The sequence below is a fragment of the Bufo gargarizans genome, chromosome 4 (assembly GCF_014858855.1).
Source record: "Bufo gargarizans isolate SCDJY-AF-19 chromosome 4, ASM1485885v1, whole genome shotgun sequence".
Lineage (NCBI taxonomy): Eukaryota > Metazoa > Chordata > Amphibia > Anura > Bufonidae > Bufo > Bufo gargarizans.
In genome coordinates, this window is record NC_058083.1 from 111,554,723 (window position 1) to 111,582,590 (window position 27,868).

The following is a 27,868-nucleotide window of genomic DNA, read 5'->3' on the forward strand; positions in this document are numbered from 1 at the left end:
TTAGAAAAACCAAGATAGAATTTATTGTCCGAAATCCAGATACTGAGGTACGAAGAGAAATTAATCTGTACAAAGAGCATTAAATACAATCCAAAAATAAGGACCAGAGTAGGTCTTCAGAGGAGGTGTGAACATGAGGAAGCTGAAGAAACCTGGTCTCCTGCAGGGCACAGAACACATTTACAGGGCCAAGGGGTAACACATTAAAACTATTGCAAAAGGCTCTTTAAGAGTCCAATTCATTGAATGCAACAGAACAAGTTCATTAAAAGCAAAGTCCCAATATTGGCATGGAGAAAAGGGCAGCATGTGTCACAAAGGCATCTTATTCCCTTCTATACTGATTTTAACAGCGTGTCCAAAGCGATTCTTCTTACGGATGTCTGTGAATTTCCTCATTTGTTTGTCCAATCGACTCACTCCTTTCTTTGCACTTCCCTGGAAAGAGAAAGGCCATTCAATGATTATGCATACATAGAGTTAACAGAGGTGTTAAGAAACAAATGATTAGAACAAAATAATATTTAAAAAAAATATTATTACACACACACAAAAATCGCAAGAGTGCCCTATAGACATGAATCCAAATATCCCATAAGATCACATTTTATTCCCCCCTCCCCCCTGAATACACGATTACCCTTTCAAAACAATGAAAAAGGTATTTTGTCTATTCCATGTATTTTTGCTTTTCAACAAAAGAAACAATAATCGGTAACTCTTAAAAGGGTAAATCTGTTTTGGATTCTTAAAAACATGCCTTGTCTTAGGGCAAATGTTAGAGATGCAGTGAAGCAAATCGTTCATGCAGAGCACCTGTTGTCTTCACACTGGGGCAAAGCATAATGGAGTATACCTCAGAAAAAATAGAGCCAATATCACAAGGGCATTCTGTTGCCCTCAATGCTGAATTTGATGGCATGACTGCTTTTAGTGAGCCTTCTCTGTTCAGCAAATCGTCTTTTGTGCTTTTCCAAACGAGTTAAGCCTTTACGAAGACCAAACTGAATAAAAGTATCAAGTGACAGAATGGAGAAAAAGAAGAACTAAAGTAAGGAGAAAACAGGAAACATAAAATGTAAAAGAATGGTAGCGAAGAAAGGAAAAATGAAAACACGTTGCCCTAAAGAGAATGATTTCTGTCCACGAATTTCAACGCAAAATTGTCAGTGCAGAGATGATCAAATGCTGCCTACAACGTACCCGGGAAGATTCCATCTCCACATTCCATTTTGGACGAACAACATAATCCTTGTTAGAGGGCAGAGGAACTCTAGCTCGTGCACAAAAACCAGGGTCACCTGGACGTAATGCCCTAAAGGAAAAGATCATGATTGTAAATATGTACAACATCCAATGCTCCAGCATATAACATGCATTTTGTGTGTGCCACATAAAAATAGCAAGAGACTCTGCACGTGTGCAGTAAACAGGGAGGCAACAACAATGTACAAGCTTGGTCTGATAGTGTGAGAATTCCACATTAAAGGGTTATGCCAGAATTTTATTAATAATCTATCTTAAAGTGGTTGTCCGCTTTAAGATAGGATATCAATATCAGATCGGCGGGGGGCTGACACCCAGCACACCCACCAATCAGCTGTTGGAACACAAGGCAGCATCCATACGAGTGCTGCCTTCTCTCCTCTGTTTACCTGCTCGCCACAGCAATTGCAATGGTGAGCAGTGTAATTACAAGTATAGCGTCCCCGGCTATTATCAAAGAAGTCTCCCAGGTAAATCTTACCCTTACACCTGCGCTCTCCATATTAGGGATGGATCTGGTAAAGGTAGCACCCAGAGTGAGGTGGGTAGTGGCGCGAGCTGCACTCAAGATGTGCAACATTATCGCTCGACAATGGAAATTGCCTCACACGCCACCTCTAGCTGGGGTGATTTAATCATTTAACCAACATATGCACTGTGAGTTAGTTTTCGCTCCCACTGCTAACGCCCGAATACGTGCCCATAACCAGTGGGTCATATGGCTTTCCAGCAAATTTGCATCTCCCTTACCTGCATGTATGTAGTAGTCCCCCCCTCCCCCAAGTTACGTCATTGTATCTGCAAGTCTTCTTTATAATCAATGTGCTCACATATTTGATGTGTCACCCTTCTGGCCCCGAGTGGGCTTATGCCTCGACTGACATTTGTTGTATTGGATGTATTATTGGACACCTCCTCCCTTGTTTTCTGTTGTTGTAAAAGTGAACTAATGTAAACTGCTCAGTTTGAAAACTTATACTTCAATAAAAATTTATTAAAGATTACAAATATAGTGTCCCCATTCGCTTCAATGGGACGGATTCGTCTGTTCAAGTAAATAGGATGAATCCATCCTATTGAACGGGGATGCCATACTTGTAACTACTATGCTTGACACTGCAGTTGCTGCGGCGAGCAGGTAAACAGAGAAGAGCACTGCCTTCTGTTCAAATAGCTGATCGACCGGGGTGTTGGCCTCCCGCCTTTCTGATACTAATTAGCTATCCTGAGGAGAGGTCAATAGTATAAAGCAGACAACCCCATTAAGCTGTTTCGAGGTAGCTCCAGTGCCAAAGGTACACAACTTTGATGGAACTGGTTACTGCTGCGCTGATCCTATTCACTGCAATGGGAGATGCACTGCAGTAGTCAGCACTGTTCATTACACAGTAAAAAGTTGTGTAGTTACAGCACCAGTACTACTGCAGAACAGCTGACGGTGGGGTGCAGCAAGTCAGTCCCCAGCCGATCAGATATTGATGGTTTATCCTGAGGCTAGACCATCAGTAGTACATTTCTGGACAACCTCTTTAAAACATATATGGTTCAAATGAGGCACATTAATTTTAAACACTACTTACTTCTCTTCTCCAGTCAACACTTTTTCCAGGTCCCTGCGTGGTGTCTGCCCCCCCGAGCTAAAAGTAAGGATAAACAAGAATGAAAAACATGTATGTCATTGGTAGCTAAGGAGTGTATAGAGTGGGCTCAGGAGCTGAGGTATTATGGTTTACATTATTAATGGATCTTAAGGGGACTAGAAACTAAAAGTAACAAAAAATATATATAAAATGAACCATCTTTGCCACCTTTACATATAAAAATAAACATACCGGTAATTGGATCTGAAAGTGTCTGATAAAATATTAAATTTATCATTGTATTGGAAAACAAAATAAAAATGGCAGACGCACTTTCTATTATACACAATGATTTTGGCAGCACTACATAGAAGGAAAGGCTATTAAAAGGTACCTTTAAGGTGAAGGTGGTGCACGCAGATAGGGATCTAGGCTTATGGTCCCAATATCTAGAGAATTGCAAAAAGATCCGCAGCACTCGCCAATGTAGTGAATCAAGTGGTCATTTATTCACGGAGCAGCATGGTAGAGCGACGTTTCGACCTTCATCTTGAGAAAGACCGATGAAGGTCGAAACATCGCTCTACCATGCTGCTCCGTGAATAAATCAACACTGGATTCACTACATTGGCGAGTGCTGCGGATCCTTTTGCAAGACCCACTTTCTAGTCACCTAGCCCCATAAAAAAAAAACCACAATATAAATACAATAGAAGAACTTAGAACACTCCCTCATATTTTATTTATTAGGTTAGGATGTCAGAATATGGCAATCCAAAAGAAAAATGGTTTTCAAAAGGATAGTATATTATAATATATATATATATATATATTTTTTTTTTTTAAGCAGTAAGACATAATGAAACTACATAACGGTAGCATCATTGCAATCGTACTGACCCATAAAAAAGGATCATATATTTAAAACAGTGAAGGCCATAAAAATAAACCCCCCCAAAAAAGGTACACTTGCATTTTATTTTTCCCAAGTTCACCCCACAAAGAATTTCCCATTTTTGAATAAAAAAATATTTAAAATAGTAAAAAAAAATAAATAAAAATAAATTCAAATCACTCCACTTACCCTAAAATGAAACGGGAAACATAAAAAAAAAAAAAACACACATCATAGGCATCGCTGCATTCAAAAACGCCTATGCTATTAAAATATAAAAATTATGCGATACGGCAAAAGGCATAATAAAAAATAAAAAAAAATGTAAATCAACGATTCGCCATTTTGTCACCTCACCTCAAAAAAATAAAAATAAAACTATAATCATTGATTAACAAGTGATCATACACATGCTGGGAAAAAAAGAAAAAAAGGCCCTCAAAATACACAGCTCCATAACCATACAAAAAAAAAAAAAAAAGTAATGCGAGTCTTAATATAGTGATTCAAAGAAAAAAAAAAAGTTTTTTTTCCCCCAAAGTTTTTAGAAATGCAAGAAAAACTATTTAACCCCTTAGTGACCACCTGTGCGTGTTTTTACGGCGGTCACTAAGGGGCCTCGGGCTGAGGCGCCGCCTTTTTACAGCGGCACTTCAGCCCAAGTTAGCGATAAAATCAAGCGCTGTAGCTCCGTGCCCGCAGCTACCGGAGGGTCTCTGATCACACGATCGTCGTGATACACTTCATCACGGTGATCACATAAAATGCCAGCAGCGGAGCTGCCCGCACTAAACTTTCTCCCTCAGAGGAAGGAGAAAGTTACCGGTGCAGTGATCGGGTCCCCCAGCGCTTCTGGCCCTAAGCTGGGTCCCGATCCTCACACCCCACCCCCCCTTTCCCCCCAAGAGAGATGGCGGCGGCACGGCGCATGCGCAGACTGAAAGCCGTCCGCCGCCGCTCACATTAAGGTCTCTTCTCCTCAGGAGAGGAGAGAAAAGTTCAAATTATGCCCCGATCGGGTCCCCCATCTTCGGTCACTAAGTTATAGTAGGCGTAGTCTGCCCTTGTTCTGCTGTAGCGCTGGCCAATCGCATCGCAGAGCTCACAGCCTGGGAGAAAATAACCTCCCAGGCTGTGAGCTCTGCGCTGAGATTGGCCAGCGCTACAGCAGAACAAGGGCAGACTCCGCCTACTATAACTTAGTGACTGAAATCCCCGCCTACTATAACTTAGTGAACCAAGATACCGGAGGGCATAGCGGGAGAACTTTGATGTTACAAAGTTATTCTAAGCTAAAATGACAAGTCAGATTTCCAAAATTTGGCTAGGTCATTAAGGCCCAAACAGGCGTGGTCACTAAGGGGTTAAATATGGTATAGTTGCAATCATACTGATCCAGAGAATGAAGGTAACAGGTCAGTTTTACCGCATAGGAAGCGCTGTAAAAACAAAGCCCATAAAACTTTTTTTTTTTTACAAGCTTCCCACTACATTGTAAGCAAGGATAAACTGCGCCATTAGCAAGTAAAACTTATGGCTATGTGAATGGAAAAAAGGAGATTTTTGTATAACTTGCCAGTTAAATCTCTTTCTCGCTCTTCCTTGGGGGACACAGACCTTGGGTATAGCTCAGCTCCCTAGGAGGCGTGACACTAAGTAAAACTGTTAAGCCCCTCCTCCATCAGCTATACCCTCAGCCTGGAGATAGAGGCTACCAGTTGCGTGTCCAAGTAGTGAAAGGATAACAACCAACAATGCAAACAACAGCCAACAACCCAACGGGGCGCCAGCCCTAACCCTAGAACCAAAACACAGAAGGGTGGGTGCTGTGTCCCCCAAGGAAGAGCGAGAAAGAGATTTAACTGGTAAGTTATACAAAAATCTCCTTTTCTCGCCCATTTTCCTTGGGGGACACAGACCTTGGGACGTTCAAGAGCAGTCCAAGAAGGGAGGGACTACAACCCAAGGCGGACCACCGGAGCATCAGGAAACCGCAGCCTGCAAAACCAGGCGGCCCAAAGCAGCATCCGCTGACGCGTGCGTATGCACTCTATAGAACCTGGTGAAAGTGTGCAGAGAGGACCAAGTGGCCGCTTTGCACAACTGCTCAGCCGAGGCTCGATGCCTCTGCGCCCAGGAAGCCCCGACTGCTCTGGTGGAATGAGCAGTGACGCCGAAAGGCGGAGCCCTGCCCTTGGCTCGATAAGCCTCAGACACCGCCAGTTTAATGAAACGGGCAATGGCCACCTTGGAGACCGCCAAACCCTTGCGCGAACCCTCCGGAACCACAAACAGGGAATCCGTGCGCCGGAAGGATTCGGTGACCTCCAAGTAAATCCTCAACGCCCTGACCACATCCAGACGGTGCAGTTCCCGTTCTCTGGAGTGGGAAGGAGAGGGACAGAGCGACGGAAGGACGATGTCCTCATTGATGTGAAAGGCGGAAACCACCTTTGGCAGGAAGGCCGGGAATGGCCGGAGCACAACCTTATCCTGGTGGAAGATCAGGAAAGGTTCGGAGCAAGAAAGAGCCGCTAACTCCGACACCCGCCGGAGAGACGTGATGGCCACAAGAAAGATGACCTTGCAGGACAGAAGGCGAAGGGAGACCTCCCGCAAGGGCTCGAAGGGGGCAGATTGAAGCGCCGAGAGCACCACATTCAGGTCCCAGGAAGGAACCGGAGGGCGGTACGGCGGAACAGAGTGAGCCACCCCTTGCAAAAAGGTCTTAATCGGCCCCAGAGGGGCCAGGGGACGCTGGAGAAGAATAGACAGCGCCGAAATCTGTCCCTTCAGAGAACTGAGGCCCAGCCCCAGGACCAGGCCCGACTGGAGGAAGGACAGGATCGTGGGAAGAGAAAACCGGAGAGGTGGGACGCTCCGGGACTCACAGAACCCCAGATAGGACCTCCAAACCCGATAGTAGATCCTCGAAGATACGGGTTCACGAGCACGGATCATGGTGCGGACTACGTCCGCGGAGAAACCCCGTCGCGTTAAGACGGCGGTCTCAACAGCCACGCCGTCAAACGTAGCGAGCCTAAATGCTCGTGGAAGATCGGACCCTGAGAGAGAAGGTCCTCCCTGGAGGGCAGTGGCCACGGAGCGTCTGCCAACAGCAACATTAGGTCGGCGTACCAGGACCGACGGGGCCAATCCGGGGCGATCAGAATCGCGGGAACGCCCTCTGCCGCGATCCTCCGAAGAACCCGTGGCAGGAGGGGAAGAGGAGGAAAGACGTACAGAAGGGAGAATTGGCGCCACGGAAGGACAAGCGCGTCGGCGCCGTATGCCTCCGGGTCCCGTGCCCTGGCTAGGTATAGGGGAACCTTGCGGTTGAATTTGGCGGCCATGAGGTCCACGTCGGGGCGACCCCAGCGAAGACAAAGCGCCTCGAACACCTCTGGGTGCAGAGACCATTCTCCCGGATCGATGGTGGACCGGCTGAGGAAATCTGCCGCCCAGTTGTCTACCCCCGGGATGTAAATCGCAGACAAGGCTGGCACGTGCTTCTCCGCCCAGAGGAGAATGAGGGACACCTCTTGCATCGCCGCAGCGCTGCGGGTGCCTCCCTGATGGTTTATGTACGCCACCGCCGTGGCATTGTCCGATTGGATCCGAACAGGGTGGCCCCTCAGTAGATGGGTCCAGTGTCTGAGGGACAAAAGAACCGCCCTCAGCTCCAGAATGTTGATCGGAAGTCTGGACTCCGATAGAGACCAAACGCCCTGGACGGATCGGGGAGGGGAAACCCCCCCCCACCCCCGTAAGCTGGCATCGGTGGTAATCACCAGCCAGTTCAGTGGAAGGAAGGACCTCCCCCTTAGAGGGATATGCAACCACCAGTTGAGGGAAGCCCGAGCCAGGGGAGGCAGAAGGAAGGCCCTGTCCAGACTCCTCGGTGATTTGTCCCAGGCCGACAGAATCGCCCTCTGAAAGGTGCGGGAACGGAATTGTGCGAACGGCACCGCTTCGAAACAGGCAACCATCTTCCCCAGCAACCGCATGCTGGATCTGAGGGAAGGCCGGTGATGACTGAGAAGGCTGCGAACCGACCCGCGAAGGGCCAGACGCTTGTCCGACGGAAGGCGGACCTCTGCCAGTTCCGTATCCAGGAGCATCCCCAGGAAGATCAGTCGTCTGGAGGGGGTAAGGGAAGACTTGGGGTGGTTGATAATCCAACCAAACCGCGTCAGGGTCTCCAGAGTGAGATCCACACTGCCGGATGCCTGTGAAAAGGAGGGTGCCTTGACCAAGATGTCGTCCAAGTACGGAAGAAGAAAAACACTTCTTGAACGTAGAAGGGCCAAGACAGGGGCCAGGACCTTGGTGAACACCCGAGGAGCCGTTGCTAGACCAAAGGGAAGGGCAACGAACTGGAAGTGATCGTCCCCCACCGCGAAGCGTAGGAAGCGGTGATGACATGGAGCAACCGGAACGTGGAGGTATGCATCCTGAACGTCGATGGAGGCCATGAAATCCCCCTTTTCCAGGGAGGCCACTGCGGACCGGAGAGACTCCATCCGGAATCTCTGCAGGCGGAGGAAGCGGTTCAGGCGCTTTAGGTCCAAGATCGGTCGCACCGAGCCTTCCTTCTTGGGGACCACAAAGAGGTTCGAGTAGAACCCCCTGAACCTTTCCGTCGGAGGCACCGGGGCGATGACACCCTTGTCCATTAGTGAGCGAACGGCCGCGAAGAAAGAGGCCGCTCGTACGGGGTCCCGCGGAGGACGGGACCGGAAGAAACGGTCTGGCGGAATGGACGCAAATTCAATCTTGTACCCGCAAGATACAATCTCGAGCGCCCATGCGTCTGAGATGTGGTTCCGCCAAACGTTCCTGAAAAGGAGAAGGCGGCCCCCCACCCGGGTGGGTGGGGGCGCACCTTCAGGCAGAGGGCTGCTGGCCTGTGGGAGCCCGTGCAGGCTGGGTCTTGCGCCAGGTAGGTTGCGCCCGAAAAAACGGCTTCTTGCGTCTATCCTGGGTTGGGCCAGAGGAAGAAGAACCGGCCCCGGGTCTAGATCCGGAGGGCTTACGAAAGGACCGAAAGCGGGACGAACCCGCGCGACCCCGTGGGACGCCCTTTGGCCTGGACTGGGGAAGGTGAGTACTTTTCCCACCCGTGGCCTCTGATATAAGTTCGTCCAGGCGGGTCCCGAACAAGCGGGAACCCGTGAACGGTAGGCCGGCCAAGGAGCGTTTGGAAGCGGCGTCCGCCGCCCAAACCTTCAGCCAGAGTTCCCTCCTGACAGAAACCGCCAGGGCAGAGGAACGGGCAATGAGGGCCCCCGCATCAAGGGAGGCCTCACAGATAAATTTTCCAGCCTGGATAATTAGCTGGGCTAAGGAACGGAGGTCCTGAACAGGAACGTCCGACCCCAACTCCTGCTCCAGCTGCAAACCCCATTCAGAGAGCGCTTTGCCAACCCAGGCGGAGGCAAAAACCGGTCTAAGGGCCGAACCAGAGGCAGAGAATATTGCCTTGGAGAGGGATTCCGTACGACGGTCCTCAGCGGACTGGAGGGAAGATCCGTCCTGTACAGGAATAGCAGTGCTTTTGGACAGGCGAGCCACCGGAGGATCAACCTTGGGCAGAGATGTCCAGGTGGTCACAGACTCCGCAGGAAAGGGATAACAAATGTCCAGCTTTTTTGATGTAACAAAGCGGACGTTGGGCCGAGTCCAAGCCTTGGATACCACAGAAGAAAAATCTGCATGTATGGGAAAGACCTTGGAGGCCTGCCTGGGTCAGAGAAAAGGCACGCCGGCCTGCTCAGAGCTGGGGGGGTCATCGTGTATCTGAAAGGTATCGCGGATACTAGTGATAAGATGCCCCACCGCGGATGACAATTTTGACGGGAGCTCTGACTCCATGTCCACATCCGAATCCGCCAGTTCTCCCTCAGAAGGCGTATCCCTTTGAGAGGATAGGCTTGACTGAGCTCGCACGCATGGCGGAGAGAGCGAAACATCAGGAGAAGATGTGCGCTCAACCCTTGAACGTTTCTGAGTACGCCGGGCCCTGGAAGATTCACTGGGAGGCAGGGAATCAGTGGGGGCGGCAGAAACGGAATTCCCAGCGGGTGCGACAGGGATTTCGGCAGCCTGCGGGAGAGGCGGTCTATCCACGAGACGGCCCACTACGTGTGTAAGGCTCTCCACCGCCAGAGACCTAGCCCAGTCAGGGGGTTCAGAGACAACAGGGGGCGCAGCCGGAAGCGGGCCCTGCACCAAGGCCTGACATGCAAGGCAATGCGGCTCAGATTGCCCACTCGGAAAAAGTTCCTTGCAGGCGGTACAGGCATGGTACCAGGGTTTGGGGGCACCCGTGGGATCAGACATGCTGACAAGTGGTCGTACCTTGATACAGGGACCACAAGGGATTGCAGCGGCTATGACCAGTAGGGTTAGGAGAGGGTTAACTGTCCTACCAGTGCCTCAGAAGAACGTCAGGTCAGTTCCCTAGGAGTGAAGGTCCAGATCAGCAGCCGCGGGAGGCAGCAATAGCAGAAAACCAGCGTGCGTCCCACCAGGAGTCTCCCACGTGTCTCAACTTCAGTCCGGAGTGAGGAAACGCGGCAAGCTTGAGCAGAGGCGCGGGAACAAGCTCCGCCCCCTCCACGCTTGAATGTTTCAGAGCGAAACTCCGCCCCCAATGACGCGCGCGCGCGAAAAAACACACGCACCCCATGCCGCCCGAGATTCTCAGGCATATGCTGTAAAATAAAGGCCCGCAGGCCCCATGAGCGCGGCGATACAACACGCAAGGTGGGTCACCTGACCCTCGTCCCGCCGAACCGAAAACGCCGATGCCGGCCCAAGCCCCCCCCCCGATCACGGCACGGAGCGGGCGGCGGCGGGGAGGCAATCAGATGAGAGAGTAAGCCGGCTCTAAACAGCGTGGGGGGAAGGTGCGGGATCGGGCGGGATGTGAAAGCAGGCAGATGGGGAGATCTTACAGAGCGCTCAATGAGAAGCGCAGGAAGCGGTCGACCACGGGTGCCCCCCCGAACCCAGTGCAAACAGGGACAGGGAATGGGCTGGGAAAGCCATCTTACCTGTCTTCACCCTCAGTTCCTTCCAGCAGGGTCGCCCCTTCAGCCACTGGCACCGCAGTGGCAGGAAGCTGGGAGAGGGGCTTGGCGTGCGGGCGACCCCCTAGCTGGCGGGATGTAGGGGAGCCGGTGCTGCCCAGATCCTCCTATTGCTTCAGTGGGGGAGGCAGCAGCGCAAATACGTTGGCACTGGTGCAGCTCAACCCCGGGAGAACAGAGAGGTCCAATGCGTCTCTGGTATCCCTAGGAAAAAACAAAAATAAAATAACAAAATTAGAGAAAAATTAAAAACGACAAGGAGAAAACAGCCCTGCAGTAGCAGGGGGTGTCTTGCCTCCTTGGACACTAAGCTAAAACTGGTAGCCTCTATCTCCAGGCTGAGGGTATAGCTGATGGAGGAGGGGCTTAACAGTTTTACTTGGTGTCACGCCTCCTAGGGAGCTGAGCTATACCCAAGGTCTGTGTCCCCCAAGGAAAATGGGCGAGAAATAAAAATAAATGTATAGCTCTGGGAAGGCTGGAAGTATAAAAAAAAAAAAAAAAAAAAGGAAAATTGCCCAGATCTGAATGGGTTAAAGACAGTACTACCTTTTTTAATAGTTTACATATTTAAAACTGTGCAAGAATGTGTAAGAGTACTACATCTCAATCTTTCAGTATAAAACATGTGAATTCCCATTCCTGTTTTAAAGCCCTGTACACCCGCAGTCCACATGTCTTTGTATTGAACATACCTGCTCAACCTTCTTCGCTGTGGCATCTGTTCCAGATCTCTTTGTTCTCTCTCTTCTCTTGTCATCCCCTTGTAGTTGGAGGTCAACCCAAAAATAGGTCGTGACCATTCATCTATAGGTGTTAGAATCATAATGGAGCAATAGAATCAATGAATCTGTAATTTATTTGAAAAAACCTACTTCAAAGTTTCTCTTCTATAAATGCTGCAAAGATTATGGTGAAATAAGACAGATCAAATTCAACAGGTTTAAAAATTATAGTCTGCCGGGGGCAGATCATGGTGTCTGATCATAATCTGGTGCCGTTAAACAATTATTCAGTATGGGGGCAATTGATGGCATTAGCGATTGCTCCTCCCCATAACTGGGAGGAGATCACTGCATGTAATAGCAGTGTCTCCACTGCTGACAAGAAGGCAATTGCAAGGAAGGAACACTTCCCTCCTGACAATTGCCGGCAGATTCTGCCTGTCTAATACAGCCTTTATAAACAGAGGTTGGTGCTGGTCTGGCTTTAAAAGCCTCCGGGGAACCTCCAGCTGGGCATATATTTCCACTATATGTGAATGGCATATCAAATGAATGGCAGGCATGGTCTGAAATCTATAGCCGTATACGCTGTCTGCAGCCGTATGTCTACCCCATAAAGGAATAGAACATGTCCTATTTTTGTCCATTTTGCGGACACAAATAGGCATTTTGACAATTGGATCCGAGGAAATTTGCAGGATGCACATGGCTGGTATCTTTATTTGCGGGTCTGTGGTTTGCGGAGCTCAAAATACATAAGGTCGTGTGCATGAGGCCTAACTTTGTTTTAGTGGAGCTATCCTGGATTTTAAATATTGATGGCATATCCTCAGGATAGGTTATCAACATCTGATTGGTGGGGGTATGACTCCTGTGTTCGCCGCCAATAAGCTGTTTGAAGAGGCAGCGGTACTCTACTGAGGAATGTGGCCTCTTCCTAGGCCTGTGAGGTCACATTCATCATTCACATGGCTACTGATGTACTGTGGTGCCAGAGTTGGGCACCCGCCAATCTAATATTCATGACCTATTCTGGGGATAGGCCATCAAAATCTAGGAAAAATCTTTTAATTGTAGTATGGAAATTAGACGTTAAACTTGTCTTAAATAAGCAGATATGATTAAAGCTAAATAATAATACTAAGCAAACAGTTTCATCTCCAAGACTAAGAGCACCAAAACTTGCATCTCCTGTCCTCCATTACAAAGGATGGTGCACATTACATCTATGTTATGCCATGGTATCCAGTAAAACCTATGTTATAATATGTCAAAAGATAAAAAAAAAATTTGAAGAAATGTAAAAATTAGACCAGAAAATCATCATTTCTATAAATCCTTTGTTTTTCTTTCATACACATGCATGACATTACATACAATTTGTTGTGCCTTTTTTTTAGAAGTATAAACAGTTATATCTACTTAGTCTAGCTATGATGGATACTCATTGCCTTTAAGAGCAATGTTTGTTTATAATCACTATTTTTATATGGACTTCTGGGAATGAGACTTCGTTCAGAGGAAGTCCCCCGAGTCTATATTATACTTGGTTCATGTATCAAAGTTTGTCCCTCAGCTCTGAGATAAGGCTTCCAGATGTCAGGTATGTGTAGTGTTGAAGATGTCAGGCATGTACGAGTTAACCCTTAATGGTTTGATGCTTATACAAGATTGCCACCTAGGTATGAGTAGGTAACACTACACCAGTAGCAAAAGTGCATTCTGGGTAGTGTTATAACTTCACATTCCTTAACAATGTACACACCTATCCAACAATGATAGAAACCACATACCAAAGAGAAGGGGGAAAAAAAAAAAAAAAAAAAAAAAAGGGAAAGAAACAAAGAAAAGAGGAAACAAAGAAAGAGCCTGGAGAAGGATCTTGATTATCAGGAAAACTCTTGAGAGCCGACTTCCCCTAGACTCTGTCTGTCTATCATCTACAATCAAGGGTAATGTTTGATTTTTATGCGCGTGTGGTATTGATAAATTAATTCGCTTGATATCTAGCCAAAATTCCCATTTTGTGTGGCTATAGTGTTAAGGTGCTACATCAATATTGGCACTGTTCAGTTACGATGCATATAGCTGAATAGAGGATCCAATATTGAATTCGGAGAAAACTGCTCTGTTGGGAATCTTTATATTCCCTAGTTTGATATCAAGCCGATAAATGTATAAACTTTATTGCAATACTACTAATACAATTTGAGATTGGTCATAGTTAGCAGAGCAAGGGCTCGTATCTGTCATTTTCTTGATTTAATTTCTGTGCATAATCAATTGATTGATATATCTCATAATTTAAAGCAGTATTGCATAACATTTTTGTGCTGGTTAAATAGAATAGAGCCCTGATACATTTTTCTGTTGGCACCATCTAGTGGTCAATTTTGGGTACTGCATATCCTTGAAATTTACATTAATTTTTGATTGTATAATAAATAATTAATATTTTTTGCATAGACGCTTGTACCCTGTTCTTACTGATTGCACAAAATAATTGGGTTCTCGATAGAACTCCTTTGAGGTGTTTATATGTCCACCTCGCAGATCAATATCCTTTGAATAATTATTTTGATCAATTTTTTTTTTTTTACATTTGCTTTATATCCCCGACAAATTAGAAGAGAGAATGTAATACACATACTTATCAGCTTGCCAGCAATATCCTTATTCGGCCTGGACTCTTTAGGATGTTTGTATAGGTACATGACAGCTCTGCCAATGCCACTGTGTTTTAGCGTCTCCTGACTCACACTGGGCAGCTGGGGGGGAAAAAAATAATGCATACTTAATATAATGCAGGTGAAATATACAGGCAGGAAAGTTTCAGTGTGCTCAAGCATTCTTACCTCTTGAAGTATCTTAAGAAGTTCCTCTCTGATCTTTAGCGCAGGCAAGCTGCGGTCAGGAAGGGGAGAAAGCCATTCTTTTATGGCAGACATGACGCCGCTATCAATAAACGTCTCTTTCAAATCTTGTCTGTTGTAGGATGAAAAACACATTATATACGTTTTATTCTTATTTTTGCAGTTAATGAGGACAAAGATTTTACTTAATTTACTTGAATTTTTGCAAATCTACTACTTGATTTTACACACATGATCATATTTCTTCTTCAAGCAATACGTCCCCAATGTCTATCCTGAGAAACCCGTCTCTCCACCTCTGCGGCCCCCTGATATATGAGCATCGGAGCATTTCCTTTAACCACCTCTGAATAGGGCAGGGCAAAGAAATTTTTGGGAGATCCGGTGACCTACTGGGATTTCCATAGGGACTTCTAGGCGGAGGTTTCTGCCCAGCAGTGAGCCCGGTGAGGTCACCAACACTAATGGCTAAAGCCCAACCATAGGTGCTGGTGACGTCACCGGGAACACTGCTGGGCGGAAGCCTCCGGCTAGCAGTGTAAAAACAAACAAAGAAGCATTAAATACTCAAAATCCCTTTAGGTTACTGTGGATAGGCTATAACTATCAGATTGGTGGGTGTTCTACCGCTGGGACCCTCACTGATCACAAGAACACGAGTAAGGTACCATGCGGAGCCCCCTGAAATAGATGGAGCAGCTCCATTCATTTCAGAGATGGCCAAGTTCAGTGCTCCACACTGTGGTCCCCTGTTCTTGTGATCGGTGGGGGTACCGGCAGTAGGACCCCAACTGATCTGATAGTTATCCCTATCCTGTGTTATAACATGATACCCCTTCAAATATAAACTATTCAACAGTGAGAAAACATGTCTGGAAAGTTACAAGCAATACCCTACAAATCAATAGACATTAAAGGGGTTGTCTGACATAAAAAACCTTGGACAACCCTTGATGTCTTAAAATAAAATAAAAAAACACAATATACTCACCCGTTCCGCACTGGTCCGGTACTCCTGCCACAATTTGCTTATGTGCCTGGATATGGCATGGCACTGCTGCTTTTGGCTATTAAAAAAATGCAGCAGGAGTACCAGACCAATGCAGCAGAGAACATCACTGGAGAAACAGGCAGATATATCATGGTTGTTTATTTTAAGCAAATGTAGGGTTTGTCCAATATTTTAATTATCCCAGACAACCCCTTTAAGGCAATAAAGCCATCATTCTGATGGCAATTTATAAAATATGCAATGTGAAGAGCTACTTCATTAGAAATTTCTAAAACTTCATTTTTTTCAGCCTCTGAACCACATATAATAGGTTGACATATCCGGATTTGCCTAACTCACTGTTTAGCTTTGCTGGGCAGATTTAGGGGTGCCTTTATGTATTCTGGTAGGACTGCTTAAACACAAAGTCACTTGGAGAATGTTAGTAAAGGCACTTTATGTGGCTGACAGGCCAGTAACACACAGAAAAGCAGGTTTAATATTTTCCCTGCAGTGGTCCATAGATCTGCAGCAGTACTTATGCTGCTTATACATGGGTACTTTGGATCCCATCCCAAGTCTGTAAAGGATATGGTTCTTACTTTTTTAGATGCATCACTACAGTGGGGAGCAATGTTAATTTCTTCAATGCTGGCTTCTTGCTTGTGTTCAGCGTTCTATCTTCCTACAAAGAAAGAGTAAAATAGTTTCTTTCCGGGAATATAGTAACACTTTGGGATTTCACATTCAAATGAACCTTTCCAGTATTCCTATCATAATGAGATAAAGAGGAGATTGATGCCTTTGGTTTCAGTTAAAGTGTGTTTTCCAGATGTGAAGACATAACTGACCTATAAAGTCTGTTTGTGGCTGTAGAGATGGGTTAGATCAACATAAGCAGCATTGCTCTTAAGCCTACTTCACACACACTATTTTAGCATTGTTAAACATTTAAAAAACTTTTTTTTAAAACACGTGTACTTGGAAGTTTTTGTTTCTATTACATTTTTTAACAGGCGGTTTTTTCCCCCTAGTGTTTTACCAAGTCCTTTTGAAAAGCCCATGGAGAAAAAATAAAAATAAAGTCATACCCAGAGTATGCAGTTTTCAATTATTTGCTACTGACTTAGTCCAGAGCACAGCATATTACAGCATAAACAATGAAGGGAGAATAAAGAGCCAGTTGTAAAAAGTTACCTCTGCTGCTTCATTCATTTTCATTATCATGGCATTCACTACATCATCTGCATCACTTATGAAAGTGCCACCATCCCGATTCCTTCGCCTCTTAGCACTCATGCTCTTCTTCTTCTCTAACATAATTTCAAAGTCAGATTTGAAATCCATCCTGAAAGAAGAAAATAGTGTAAGTGTAAGGCTGAAACACTATACATTACATTGTTAAACACTGAAAACATTAAAGAGGACCTTTCACCACTCCCGACATGCCTGTTTTAATAATGTTTCTACTAGAAGTTATGAATGAATTACTAGCAGTCTGCAGTAAGGGTACAGAGGGGTGGTAACAAGTTGGGGAGAGGAGTGTGTGTCCCTGCACAGTCTGAAAATGGCAGCACCGATTGGCTAGAGTGAGTCTGTGCAGGTACACCCCCCCAACTTGTTACCACCCCTCTGTACCCTTACTGCAGACTGCTAGTATTTCATTCATAACTTCTAGTGGAAATAATAAAAGGAATAGTACAACAGTCATAAGAATAGATGCTCCAGAATTGGTATTGCATGGGGAATGCATTAATCTATTAAAACAAGCATGTCGGGAGCGGTGAAAGACCCTCTTTAATATTTGCATTTGGGTGCTATCCAAATTCTACAGCATTAGAAGTAGTAATAACAACGTTTATGGTCCCAAATCATGGTACAATCCTGGAAAAATTGAAAGGGAGTATCAGGCAAATAATACTGATGACCTAACCACAGGATAGGTCATCAATACCAGATCAGCTGTTAGAATAGGCATGCACTCTGTAAGCACGGCAGTCTGTTCCTAGGCCATGTGATGTCACCGTACATCGGTCATGTGGCCTAGTTGCAGCTCAGTCCCATTGAAGTGAATAGGGCTGAGCTGGAATACCAAGCACAGCTGCTATACACTCTGCTTGGTAAGCTGCCAGTAGCCCGCTTCGTTCAACAGAACTCCAGCGAGTACAAAGGCCCCTGAAACGTTGATCGTGGGGTTGCCGGGACTCAGACCCTCGTTGATGATAATGATGACCCATCCTGAGGATAGGTCATCATTTCTTTCTTAGATAACCCCCTTAAAGAGGCAATCAGTTAATTGTTTTTGCCCCCTCTTTTTAAAAATTGAGCTGGCATATTCATGTCGTCCTTTTTGGCAGTTATATCATATGACTGATAAAAGCGGATCCCAGACAGTGTCTGCTGCGTGGACAGGAAGTCAGCTTCTCTATTTATTTATATGACACCAACAGTCCCATACGAGTAGGGGCGGACTGGCCATAGACCCCACAGGGAAATTTCCAGGTGGGCTGATGCCCAGCGGGCCGTCCAAGCCCTCCTGTCTGCCGCTTGCCAGGTACATAAAGAGTTCTCAGTGGTAATTAGCGCTGTGAGAATCAGGTACTCATGTACCCGGCCAGCGACCGCACATGCCCTCCTGAATTCACCTCCTAAGTTCCCTGCTCCATATCTGAATTAGAGACAACTGGAGGAGGTGGACAGAATATGACAGTTATTGATGACCACCACAGAGGGACAGCTTTTGGGGAGGTATAATTGCTGCACTGTGGTATTTGGTTTCCTGGGACGGTATTTTACTCTATGGTACTGCTGACCCTCCCTACTTATGTAGCCCCACCTTCTGTCAATTTGGACATGGCTACAACATGGGACCACTTATTTTTTTTCCAAGGCCAATTTAAGTTCCTAGTCCGCCGCTACATAGGAATGAAAAGGGAGACGCAAATTTTTAGCCAAAAATGTGTAAGATGCAATAAAACAAAAATTGTCTCCAATGGTGTACATAGCCTTTAAAAGGGTTTTTCTGGTACATGTCAACACTCAGGATACACCAAGAAATGCCCATTCAGTAAATTACTGGCCGAGACAGGTCACTGCTGTAGCCAGAAATTGGCAGAGTTGGCATTTCCTGCACATTAAGAAGTGGAAGATTCAGGCAGTTCTGGAACAGTGAGGCAAGTATGGCCTTTTTATTTTTGTAACCCACTGTCAACGGGTTTTAGTCACTAGGCAACTGCTTTATAGGGAGTCTGTCACAACACAGTTACTATTTTAATGGTGAGCAACTGTTTTATAACACTATATGAGCAATCTAAAAAGCTCAAAGTGGGTGACAGACTCACTTTTAAGAGGTTTTCTGATATCACAAAATTATGATAATCTTTTAAAATAGTAGTAGAAAAGTCCCCATTCCAAAACTCTGATCCTCGCCACTGCAGCAGAAGTCATGTTTTTGGCTGCACCATGGCATCCAGTATACTGCATCTGACCGCTGCATCACAGGCCTCATTGATTTAAGGCATGAGATAGCTGACGCAGCAATTGTAACAAAGCCTGGCTGGAAGGATCAGAGCCTGGTCCTGGAACAAAGGTGAAGGGGAGCATAACTAATTATTTTAAAGGGGATTTCTGAGATTTTAATACTGATGACCTATCCTGCGAGCGCTGCGGTCTTCTTGCAGCTTACCAAGCACAGCCCCGTACGTTGTAAAGTGGCTGTGCTTGGTATCTGTCTCAACCCCATTCACTTCAGTGCTATATAATGTATGGCGCTGTGCTTGGTAAGCTGCGAGTAGGCCGCAGCACTCTCAAGTGTGCCAATGCATTCTCAAACAGCTGATAGGCGGGGGTCCACCACCCCACCGATCAGATACTGATGACCTATCCAGAAAGGTCATCAGTATCAAAATCTTGGAAAAACCCTTTAATACCTTGTATTGCCTTTTACAATTTTACTACTGACAAATCCTTTAATAAATGGTGGCACTTCAACACGGAGTAAAAAGAATACTACATTTCCCACTGGTATCTTGTGAGCTCATAGTAAAATTTGCTTAAAGATGTTTTAAATGAATGTTTAAGGCAGACTACGGCTTGTTTTACACTTGCTTGAAACAGATCTTGCATCAGATTTGTGCACTACATATTAGATAAAAGATTAACTTCCCAAGGCAGCGCAGAATAAAAAAATTCTTACATTTTACCAGATTTTACATCAACGTCAGAGTCAGAATCTTCCTCTGCTGCTGGCTTGGGCGCTCCTGGCTTTGATCCTTCCAGGTCCTCTTGGTTAAAACCCTGTGTAAAGAAGAAGATCGTACATGTAAAGGTCAACTATGTCACCTATACCACAACATTAAAGCACATCTATATTACTTAGTAGAACATGTGTGAATTCTTCCATCATTGCGATGAAAGAGCCTTAATATATCTATCGAAATAGGCATTTTATTTTTTTATTAGACAAGACTAATCATTTTGTTGCACATATAATATATTTTTGGAAAGGGGGTTTAAGTAAAATTAAAAATGAAACAGTAAAACTATTACGGTTTCTTGGATTTCGCTTTCAAGGGAAATTGCTATGGATCTTATGGAGCAAATACTAATGAGCACTTACATTATGGAAGTGGTCAATAAGGCTGAGGAGCGGCGAATGTATCGCTGCGCTGGCTGTACTCACCGCTACCTGGTCTCTTCTGGGCGACCACAGGGCATGTGTCCCGACTATGTACAGTGGTCAGGATGTAGTGCACGTAGGCGTACACTGTGACCCGACGCCGTGTAACATCGGGTCACAGTGCGGCGCTAGGCCGGCAAAGGACCAGGAAACAGTGAGTGTCAGCGCGGGGTGGAGCAGGAGAGCAAGCAAGTTCATTAATTTTTGTTGGGCTAATGGAGCTAGGGGTTCCAATCTGAGGAGGAATGGGGGTATGATGGGAGTGTGACCCAAGGTGTATCTGATAAAGAGGACTTATAGACCTTGTGGGTATGATCTGAGGTCTGATCATTTTTTTCTTATTTTCCTCCTTTATATCCTAGGTGCGTTTTATGGAGCGAAAAATATTCAGAAATTATGTAAAACGTTTTCTTACTGTAAACTCCTCCTCCTCTTCATCACCAGACTCTCCAAAAATGTCTGCAATTAGATTTCTGCAAAAAATAAAAGAAAACCTGTTAGCCTTTCTGGAATAATTTAAGGACACCTAAATCTTTGTGCATAGCATGGAAGGTGCAGTGGAGCTTTTCAAAGTGATCTGTACCTTCTGCTTCCATCAGCTCTCTATTTGCAGCATGCAGAGTATGGATAAATAGAAAGTATATAGGAACAGTACTATGCATGTTGGAGAAGCAAAGCGATGCAAGCAGAAAATGCAGATCACTCTGAAAAATTATGCTGCAACTTCCATGATTTGTGTGAAGGTTTAGGTACCCTTGAAAGTGTATTAAAATGCCAGTTAATATTTTTGAACCAGCAACCTGTCTGACATTAAACAGACAACATGTCACTGCAGCAGCATTTTACGTGGCCATGACTTCTGAACAGAAGCAGATTTTTTTACTTAGCAAAGTTTTATTTTATTTTCTGCCGTAGTTCAGAAAGCCAATTTAAGGTCACTTTCACACTTGCGTTGTCCGGATTGGTCGTGTACTCCATTTGCCGGAATTACACGCCAGATCCGGAAAAACCGAGTGAACTGAAAGCATTTGAAGACGTTTGAATGCGTTCAGTGTTACTATGGCAGCCAGGACGCTATTAAAGTCCTGGTTGCCATAGTAGTAGTTGGGAGCGGGGGAGCAGTATACTTATCGTCCATGCGGCTCCCGGGGCGCTCCAGAATGACGTCAGAGCGCCCCATGCGCATGGATGACGTGCCATGCGATCACGTGATCCATGCGCTTGGGGCGCCCTGACGTCACTCTGGAGCGCCCCGGGAGCCGCACGGACGGTAAGTATACTGCTCCCTCGCTCCCCACTACACTTTACCATGGCTGCCAGGACTTTAGCGTCCTGGCAGCCATGGTGACCATTCAGAAAAAGCTAAACGTCGGATCCGGCAATGCGCCGAAACAACGTTTAGCTTAAGGCCGGATCCTGATTAATGCCTTTCAATGGGCATTAATTCCGGATCCGGCCTTGCGGCAAGTGTTCAGGATTTTTGGCCGGAGCAAAAAGCGCAGCATGCTGCGGTATTTTCTCCGGCCAAAAAACGTTCCGGTCCTGAACTGAAGACATCCTGAACGGATTTCTCTCCATTCAGAATGCATGGGGATAATCCTGATCAGGATTCTTCCGGCATAGAGCCCCGACGACGGAACTCTATGCCGGAAGAAAAGAACGCAGGTGTAAAAGAGCCCTAAAAGGGGCTGAACCCAGACATACCCATAATTTCACCCAGGCAGCCCTCCTGATGTTAGCATTTCATTCTCCAATGCGCTCCCTTGCCGTGCGCTGGATCGTGCAGGGCAAGCCATCTTTTATTTACAATAACACACTGCCGGGCGGAGGCTTCCGCCGAGCAGTGTGTTCGGTGACGTCAGCGGCTCTGATGGGTGGGCTTTAGCAGCCCGGTTCATCACTGGAACTCCAGAAAATGCCTTTGCCTTGCACGATTTTTCCGCAGGGCAAAGGAGAGCATCGGAGCATGAACTGCTCCAATGCTCAAGTCATGGGGGCTGCCTGGGTGAAAATGTGGATATGTCGGGGTTCAGCTCTGGACCCGTAGAACCCCATTAAAAGGAAGTCTGTCACAAGCGAGCTCCCTACCCAGCTACAAAATATAAGAGCGACAGGATACGTTTATTGGAAAGATCTATTTTCCTAAATGCCAGGAATAATACAGCTCGAAGTAAAAATAACCTTTTATCCTAAAGAGGTGAGCCTAAGAGGGGTTCCAAAAGATTCCTCAATAAATGGGGCCATTTGCAATATTGCAGATATATATATATTTTTTTTATTAAAAAATTCCAATTGAACTAAATTTTCAGTTTTCAAAATTTGAATCTCTCTGCTTTTAAGCCTGACAGAATAATTAATATTTACCAAATGTTATGTTGGAATCACTTCAGTTCTTTTAATTCTTTGGAGATGTTAAAAGGCTTACAAGTTTAACAAAAAAAAAATTGCAAATCCCATTTTTATAGGCACCAGTTAAAGTTATGAAGTGGCTTATATATTACAAACTTCCTATAAATCACCCCACTTTAAAAACGGCACCCTCAAAGTATGCAAACTGTCATTTAAGAAGTTTGTTAACCCTTTAGGTGTTTCACAGGAATTAACACACAATGGAGATGTTTGGGCACACAGCAAGGCCCAGAAAAGGAATGAGCGCCATTTGGCTTGAAACTATTAGGGTGAGCCGTACATGTTTAGGTCCAGCTGCAAAAACGCAGGCATATTACTGCCAATTGCTGCACTTCATCTGTACTTGCAACCTAAAACCATGACAAGTACAGGTAAAGCACAGCAACTGGAGGTAAACTGCATGCTCTAACCCTGCCACAGATGCATCATGTATAGGCATCCTAAAAATTCATAGTTATTACTGCTTACTCTTCATCATTTCCAGATTCACTGTCACTTCCAAAGAGCTTCTTCTCCGCAACTTTTGGCTCGCCCTTAGATTTCGTCTCATCCTCGGCTTCACTGTCAGATGACATTGCCTTCTTTTTTTTAGTCGTTTTCTTGGAGGATGCGTCACTGTCAGAACCATCACCATCTGAGAGGATTCGACTCTTTTTATTGGCTGCATTAAATAAGTAAAATGATTATGGACAGTGCACAAAATTGTGTTTCACAATCGCAACATTAATGAAGTTGATTTCACAGCTTAAAGGGGTTGTCCGGGTTCAGAGCTGAACCCGGACATACCGTTATTTTCACCCCGGCAGCCCTCCGATGCGCTCCTGTGCCCTGCGCTAGATCGCGCAGGGCACAGGCTCTTGTTTTTTCAATAACACACTGCCGGGCGGTAACTTCCGCCCAGCGGCGTGTTCGGTGACGTCACCGGCTCTGAGGGGCGGGCTTTGGCTCTGCCCTAGCCGTTTTACTGGCATCACCGGGCTGCCTGTCAGCCCCATGGTGAGCCCGGTTCGTCACCGGAACTCAGAAAAATGCCTTTGCCCTGCGCGATTTAGCGCAGGGCAAAGGAGAGCATCGGAGCATGAACTGCTCCGATGCTCATGTCAGGGGGGCTGCCTGGGTGAAAATGGAGGTATGTCCAGGTTCAGCTCTGAACCTGGACAACCCCTTTAAGATCGGTACTTACACCATGTGTTTTACCATTTTTAGTTATGCAATAAATCATGGATTTTTCTTTTTTTTAACAAAACTGGTCATTTAACAACCAATTCTCCTATTCTGAGGAGCACAATATTCATAACCGAGTTCATAATGAAATACAGGTAAAAAAAAAAATATTGCAGTAGTAGGACATTGCTCTGTGTTTAATACCTGGTTTATCGGATGTCTCTTCATCTTCACTGTCAGAAAGAATAGTTTTCCTCTTTGAAATTTTCTCATCATTTTCTTCCTCACTGTCCGAAGCGGTCTTCTTCTTGGCACTCTCACTTGCACTATCATCACTCCCTGAACTTCGGCGTGGTGTTCTTTTCTTCTTTCTCTTAGTCATTTTTCTTTTCACTTCATCATCACTATCATCTGATGACACAATTTTACTTTTCATCCTAGGAAATTCATCCTCTGAATTATTTTCTGCAGGTTTTGCAGTTGTATCCTCATCAGAGTCACTGTGCACTGGTTTAGAAGGACGTTCATCATCCGAGTCACTAACCGCACGCTTAGTAGTAACTTCATCATCTGAGTCAACAATTTTTTGTTTAGCAGGGGCTTCATCTTCTGACCCACCAGCCTTTTTTTTAGAGGAGTCATCATCTGATCCACTGACAGCACGCCTAGCAGGGCGCTTAACAGGTCTCTCATCCTCAGAGTCACTGGCCACACGTTTGCCAGGAGCTTCATCTCCAGAGCTGGCTGCACGCTTGTTAGCAACCTCATCTTCTGAGTCACTGGCTACACGCTTCTTGCGCTTCTTACGGACTTTATCCTCCAAGTCACTGCCCACACGCTTGGCAGGGGCTTCATCCTCCGAGTCACTACCCACACGCTTGGCAGGGGCTTCATCTTCCGAGTCACTGTCCACACGCTTCTTGCGCTTCTTACGGACTTCATCCTCCGAGTCACTGCCCACGCGCTTGGCAGGGGCCTCATCCTCAGAGTCACTGCCCGCACGCTTCTTGCGCTTCTTACGGACTTCATCCTCCGAGTCACTGCCCGCACGCTTGGCAGGGGCTTCATCTTCCGAGTCACTGCCCGCACGCTTGGCAGGGGCTTCATCTTCCGAGTCACTGCCCGCACGCTTGGCAGGGGCTTCATCTTCCGAGTCACTGCCCGCACGCTTGGCAGGGGCTTCATCTTCCGAGTCACTGCCCGCACGCTTGGCAGGGGCTTCATCTTCCGAGTCACTGCCCGCACGCTTGGCAGGGGCTTCATCTTCCGAGTCACTGCCCGCACGCTTGGCAGGGGCTTCATCTTCCGAGTCACTGCCCGCACGCTTGGCAGGGGCTTCATCTTCCGAGTCACTGTCCACACGCTTCTTGCGCTTCTTACGGACTTCATCCTCCGAGTCACTGCCCACGCACTTAGCAGGGGTCTCATCCTCAGAGTCACTGCCCACGCGCTTGGCAGGAGCTTCATCTTCCGAGTCACTGCCCGCACGCTTGGCAGGGGCTTCATCTTCCGAGTCACTGCCCGCACGCTTGGCAGGGGCTTCGTCTTCCGAGTCACTGCCCGCACGCTTGGCAGGGGCTTCGTCTTCCGAGTCACTGCCCGCACGCTTGGCAGGGGCTTCGTCTTCCGAGTCACTGCCCGCACGCTTGGCAGGGGCTTCGTCTTCCGAGTCACTGCCCGCACGCTTGGCAGGGGCTTCGTCTTCCGAGTCACTGCCCGCACGCTTGGCAGGGGCTTCATCTTCCGAGTCACTGCCCGCACGCTTGGCAGGGGCTTCATCTTCCGAGTCACTGCCCGCACGCTTGGCAGGGGCTTCATCTTCCGAGTCACTGCCCGCACGCTTGGCAGGGGCTTCATCTTCCGAGTCACTGCCCGCACGCTTGGCAGGGGCTTCATCTTCCGAGTCACTGCCCGCACGCTTGGCAGGGGCTTCATCTTCCGAGTCATCATTCCTGTTTCCCTTTCTTTTAGTAGGTCTATCCTCATCTGAATCACTGGCTGAATGTCTAGACCGTACATCTTCTTCAGAGTCACTTACTACACCTTTAACAGGAGTGCCATCATCATCAGTATCTTTTTGCCGGGGTGCCTCATCCTCTGAATCACTGGCAACATGATTATGAGCCACTTCAGTTTCAGAGTCACTAGCATTGTGATTAAAACTATCATTCTCCACGTCACTGGAGTTGCGTGGTCTCCGCTCATCATCATCTGAATCATTGGCTTCGTTTTCTGAACCGCTGCCTCCATCTTTGTTTGCTTCTTCAGCATCACTGTCGTCATTCTGTGCAGTGGGGAAAAAAAAAAAGCATTCTAATTTTTTACAAAGAACAACAAACTAACAGCTATTAGCTATGGCAGGAGCATACATTTCATTTCCATACCTCATATCTATTCCCTGGACTTTCACCTCCTGATCCGTGCTGCTCATGATCATTTCCTTCATCGTCAGAGCCAGACTCTCGCTCATCTTGTACTGGGGTTGCACCCCCATCATCTGCAAGTAAAGGGATAACCCCACTAATTAGTTAGAAGGGTCAGTGATTTCATAGTACACATCTTACTCAATCACTTACTTTATTTCTAGGTGCAATGAAAGTGACCGGGGAGAGGTGCTACTGGAGGATTAAATTCCCGGTGGATGTCTGAGCATCACTGATAGAAGAAAGTACCATATGACTGAGAAAATCATGGAATATAGATACATTAGATGTCACTCACAATCCAGGGGAGAGATCATTAGGTCATTTATATTGTGATTAGTGATGAGCGAACTTCTGTTTTAAGTTCGGCGTCTAAAGTTCGGCTTCCGGTTAGCGGAGAATCCCGATATGGTTCCCGATATGGATTCCGACTTCCGTTGTGGTCCGTGGTAGCAGAATCAATAATGGCCGATTATTGATTCCGCTACCACGGACCACAACGGAAGTCGGAATCCATATCCGGATCCAGATCGGGATTCTCCGCTAACCGGAAGCCGAACTTTAGACGCCGAACTTAAAACAGAAGTTCGCTCATCTCTAATTGTGATACTCCTCCCTTTCTTAAAGGGGTTGTCTCACTTCTTTGCTTGAGGCCAGGACTTTCTGCGCTCCAGGAGTTAGTGCCTGCAAGTCTGACTGGCAGCACAGGCAAGAGACACTAATCCCCGCCCTTGTGTGTGCGCTCCCGATGCTGCTAATGATTCATTAGCAGCCTTGAAGGAGATACAAGGTAGCCAGGAAGTGCAGTATCCGCTAAAGTAAATAGGAGGTGGCTGGAGATGGGAGCTACTGCGCATGCGTGCTCACTCCTGTATCCTGGCTGGCGGTCTGTTTATGATGCTTGCGCAGGCACCGCTGCTGCATTGCAATGGTGCATGTAACCTCTAGAAACGGGCATTGTATAAAATGAAGCAAAACTCAAGATTCCAAGGACAAGAGCTATTATCGATAAATAAAGTTCATTAGAAAGGGACTTATATTAGCGTTTTACCCATGATAAAAGTCACATGGTGAGGTCAGGGGACCCACGTGACTTACGTACCCACTAAAGGGCCCTAAAATGGAGGTCAACATCCTCAGACAATCAGACGCGTGAATAGGTCTGTTCACATCTACGTCAAGAGGTCCATCCTGAGCGGCCAATGGCAGTTCTACCATACTGGACAGTACTGGGATCATGATAGGACAGATCCAGCACAGCGGGTCCGCTCCACGGTTCCTGTAGACTGGTACAGCCTGCGGCAGGGGCACCCAGTAAACTGGTTATACCAATAACTGATAATCACTAGTGCCCATATCAATAACTAATTTCTGCAAGCATGGGACAAGCTGGCAGCAGCACACAGCTGTGATGCATATCTCCTACCTGTGAGGAGACTGCAGATCCCTCACATGAGGACATCACTGAGCCGTAGGGCTACACCTGATCACACAACACCTCAGGAGGAGCACCATGATTACAGGCTGCTGCCAGGGGACTCCTCACTCACTCTCCAGCTTACCCGAGTTCTCCGGGCTGTAGTAGTCCGCCTCCATGGCTTGTCTTCTTTGACAAGCCGAGATTCCGACTCGTTTCGTGAAGGGACGTAATTACCGTCCCCGCCACTTCCCGTTTACCGTACAGTGTAGTAGGAAAAAATCACTAGGCCGCACACAAACCGGGTTGCGCATGCGCCCACAGAGCCGCCTGGAGACGGGTCACTACCTGGA

The 27,868-nt window shown here is 46.6% G+C and overlaps 1 protein-coding gene across 6 annotated transcripts; it reads right to left on the minus strand.

Annotated features, from left to right (window-relative positions):
* On the minus strand, window positions 1-27,868 carry IWS1 (interacts with SUPT6H, CTD assembly factor 1). Of its 6 annotated transcripts, none has more exons than XM_044289805.1 (15): window positions 27,661-27,868; window positions 26,060-26,172; window positions 25,611-25,959; window positions 23,880-25,571; window positions 22,980-23,172; window positions 20,518-20,575; window positions 19,620-19,720; window positions 16,622-16,772; window positions 16,027-16,109; window positions 14,416-14,545; window positions 14,211-14,328; window positions 11,531-11,642; window positions 2,847-2,903; window positions 1,204-1,315; window positions 1-438 (listed from the first exon to the last, which is right to left on the minus strand). In XM_044289805.1, exons 1-15 carry the CDS (start codon window positions 27,692-27,694, stop codon window positions 313-315), a joined length of 3,429 nt encoding a protein of 1,142 aa, XP_044145740.1. In that variant the 5' UTR covers window positions 27,695-27,868; the 3' UTR covers window positions 1-312. The 6 variants fall into 6 exon arrangements, with proteins under 6 accessions (XP_044145740.1, XP_044145743.1, XP_044145742.1 ...); XM_044289808.1 differs by having other exon boundaries at window positions 23,880-25,016; window positions 25,455-25,959; XM_044289807.1 differs by having other exon boundaries at window positions 23,880-25,016; window positions 25,416-25,959.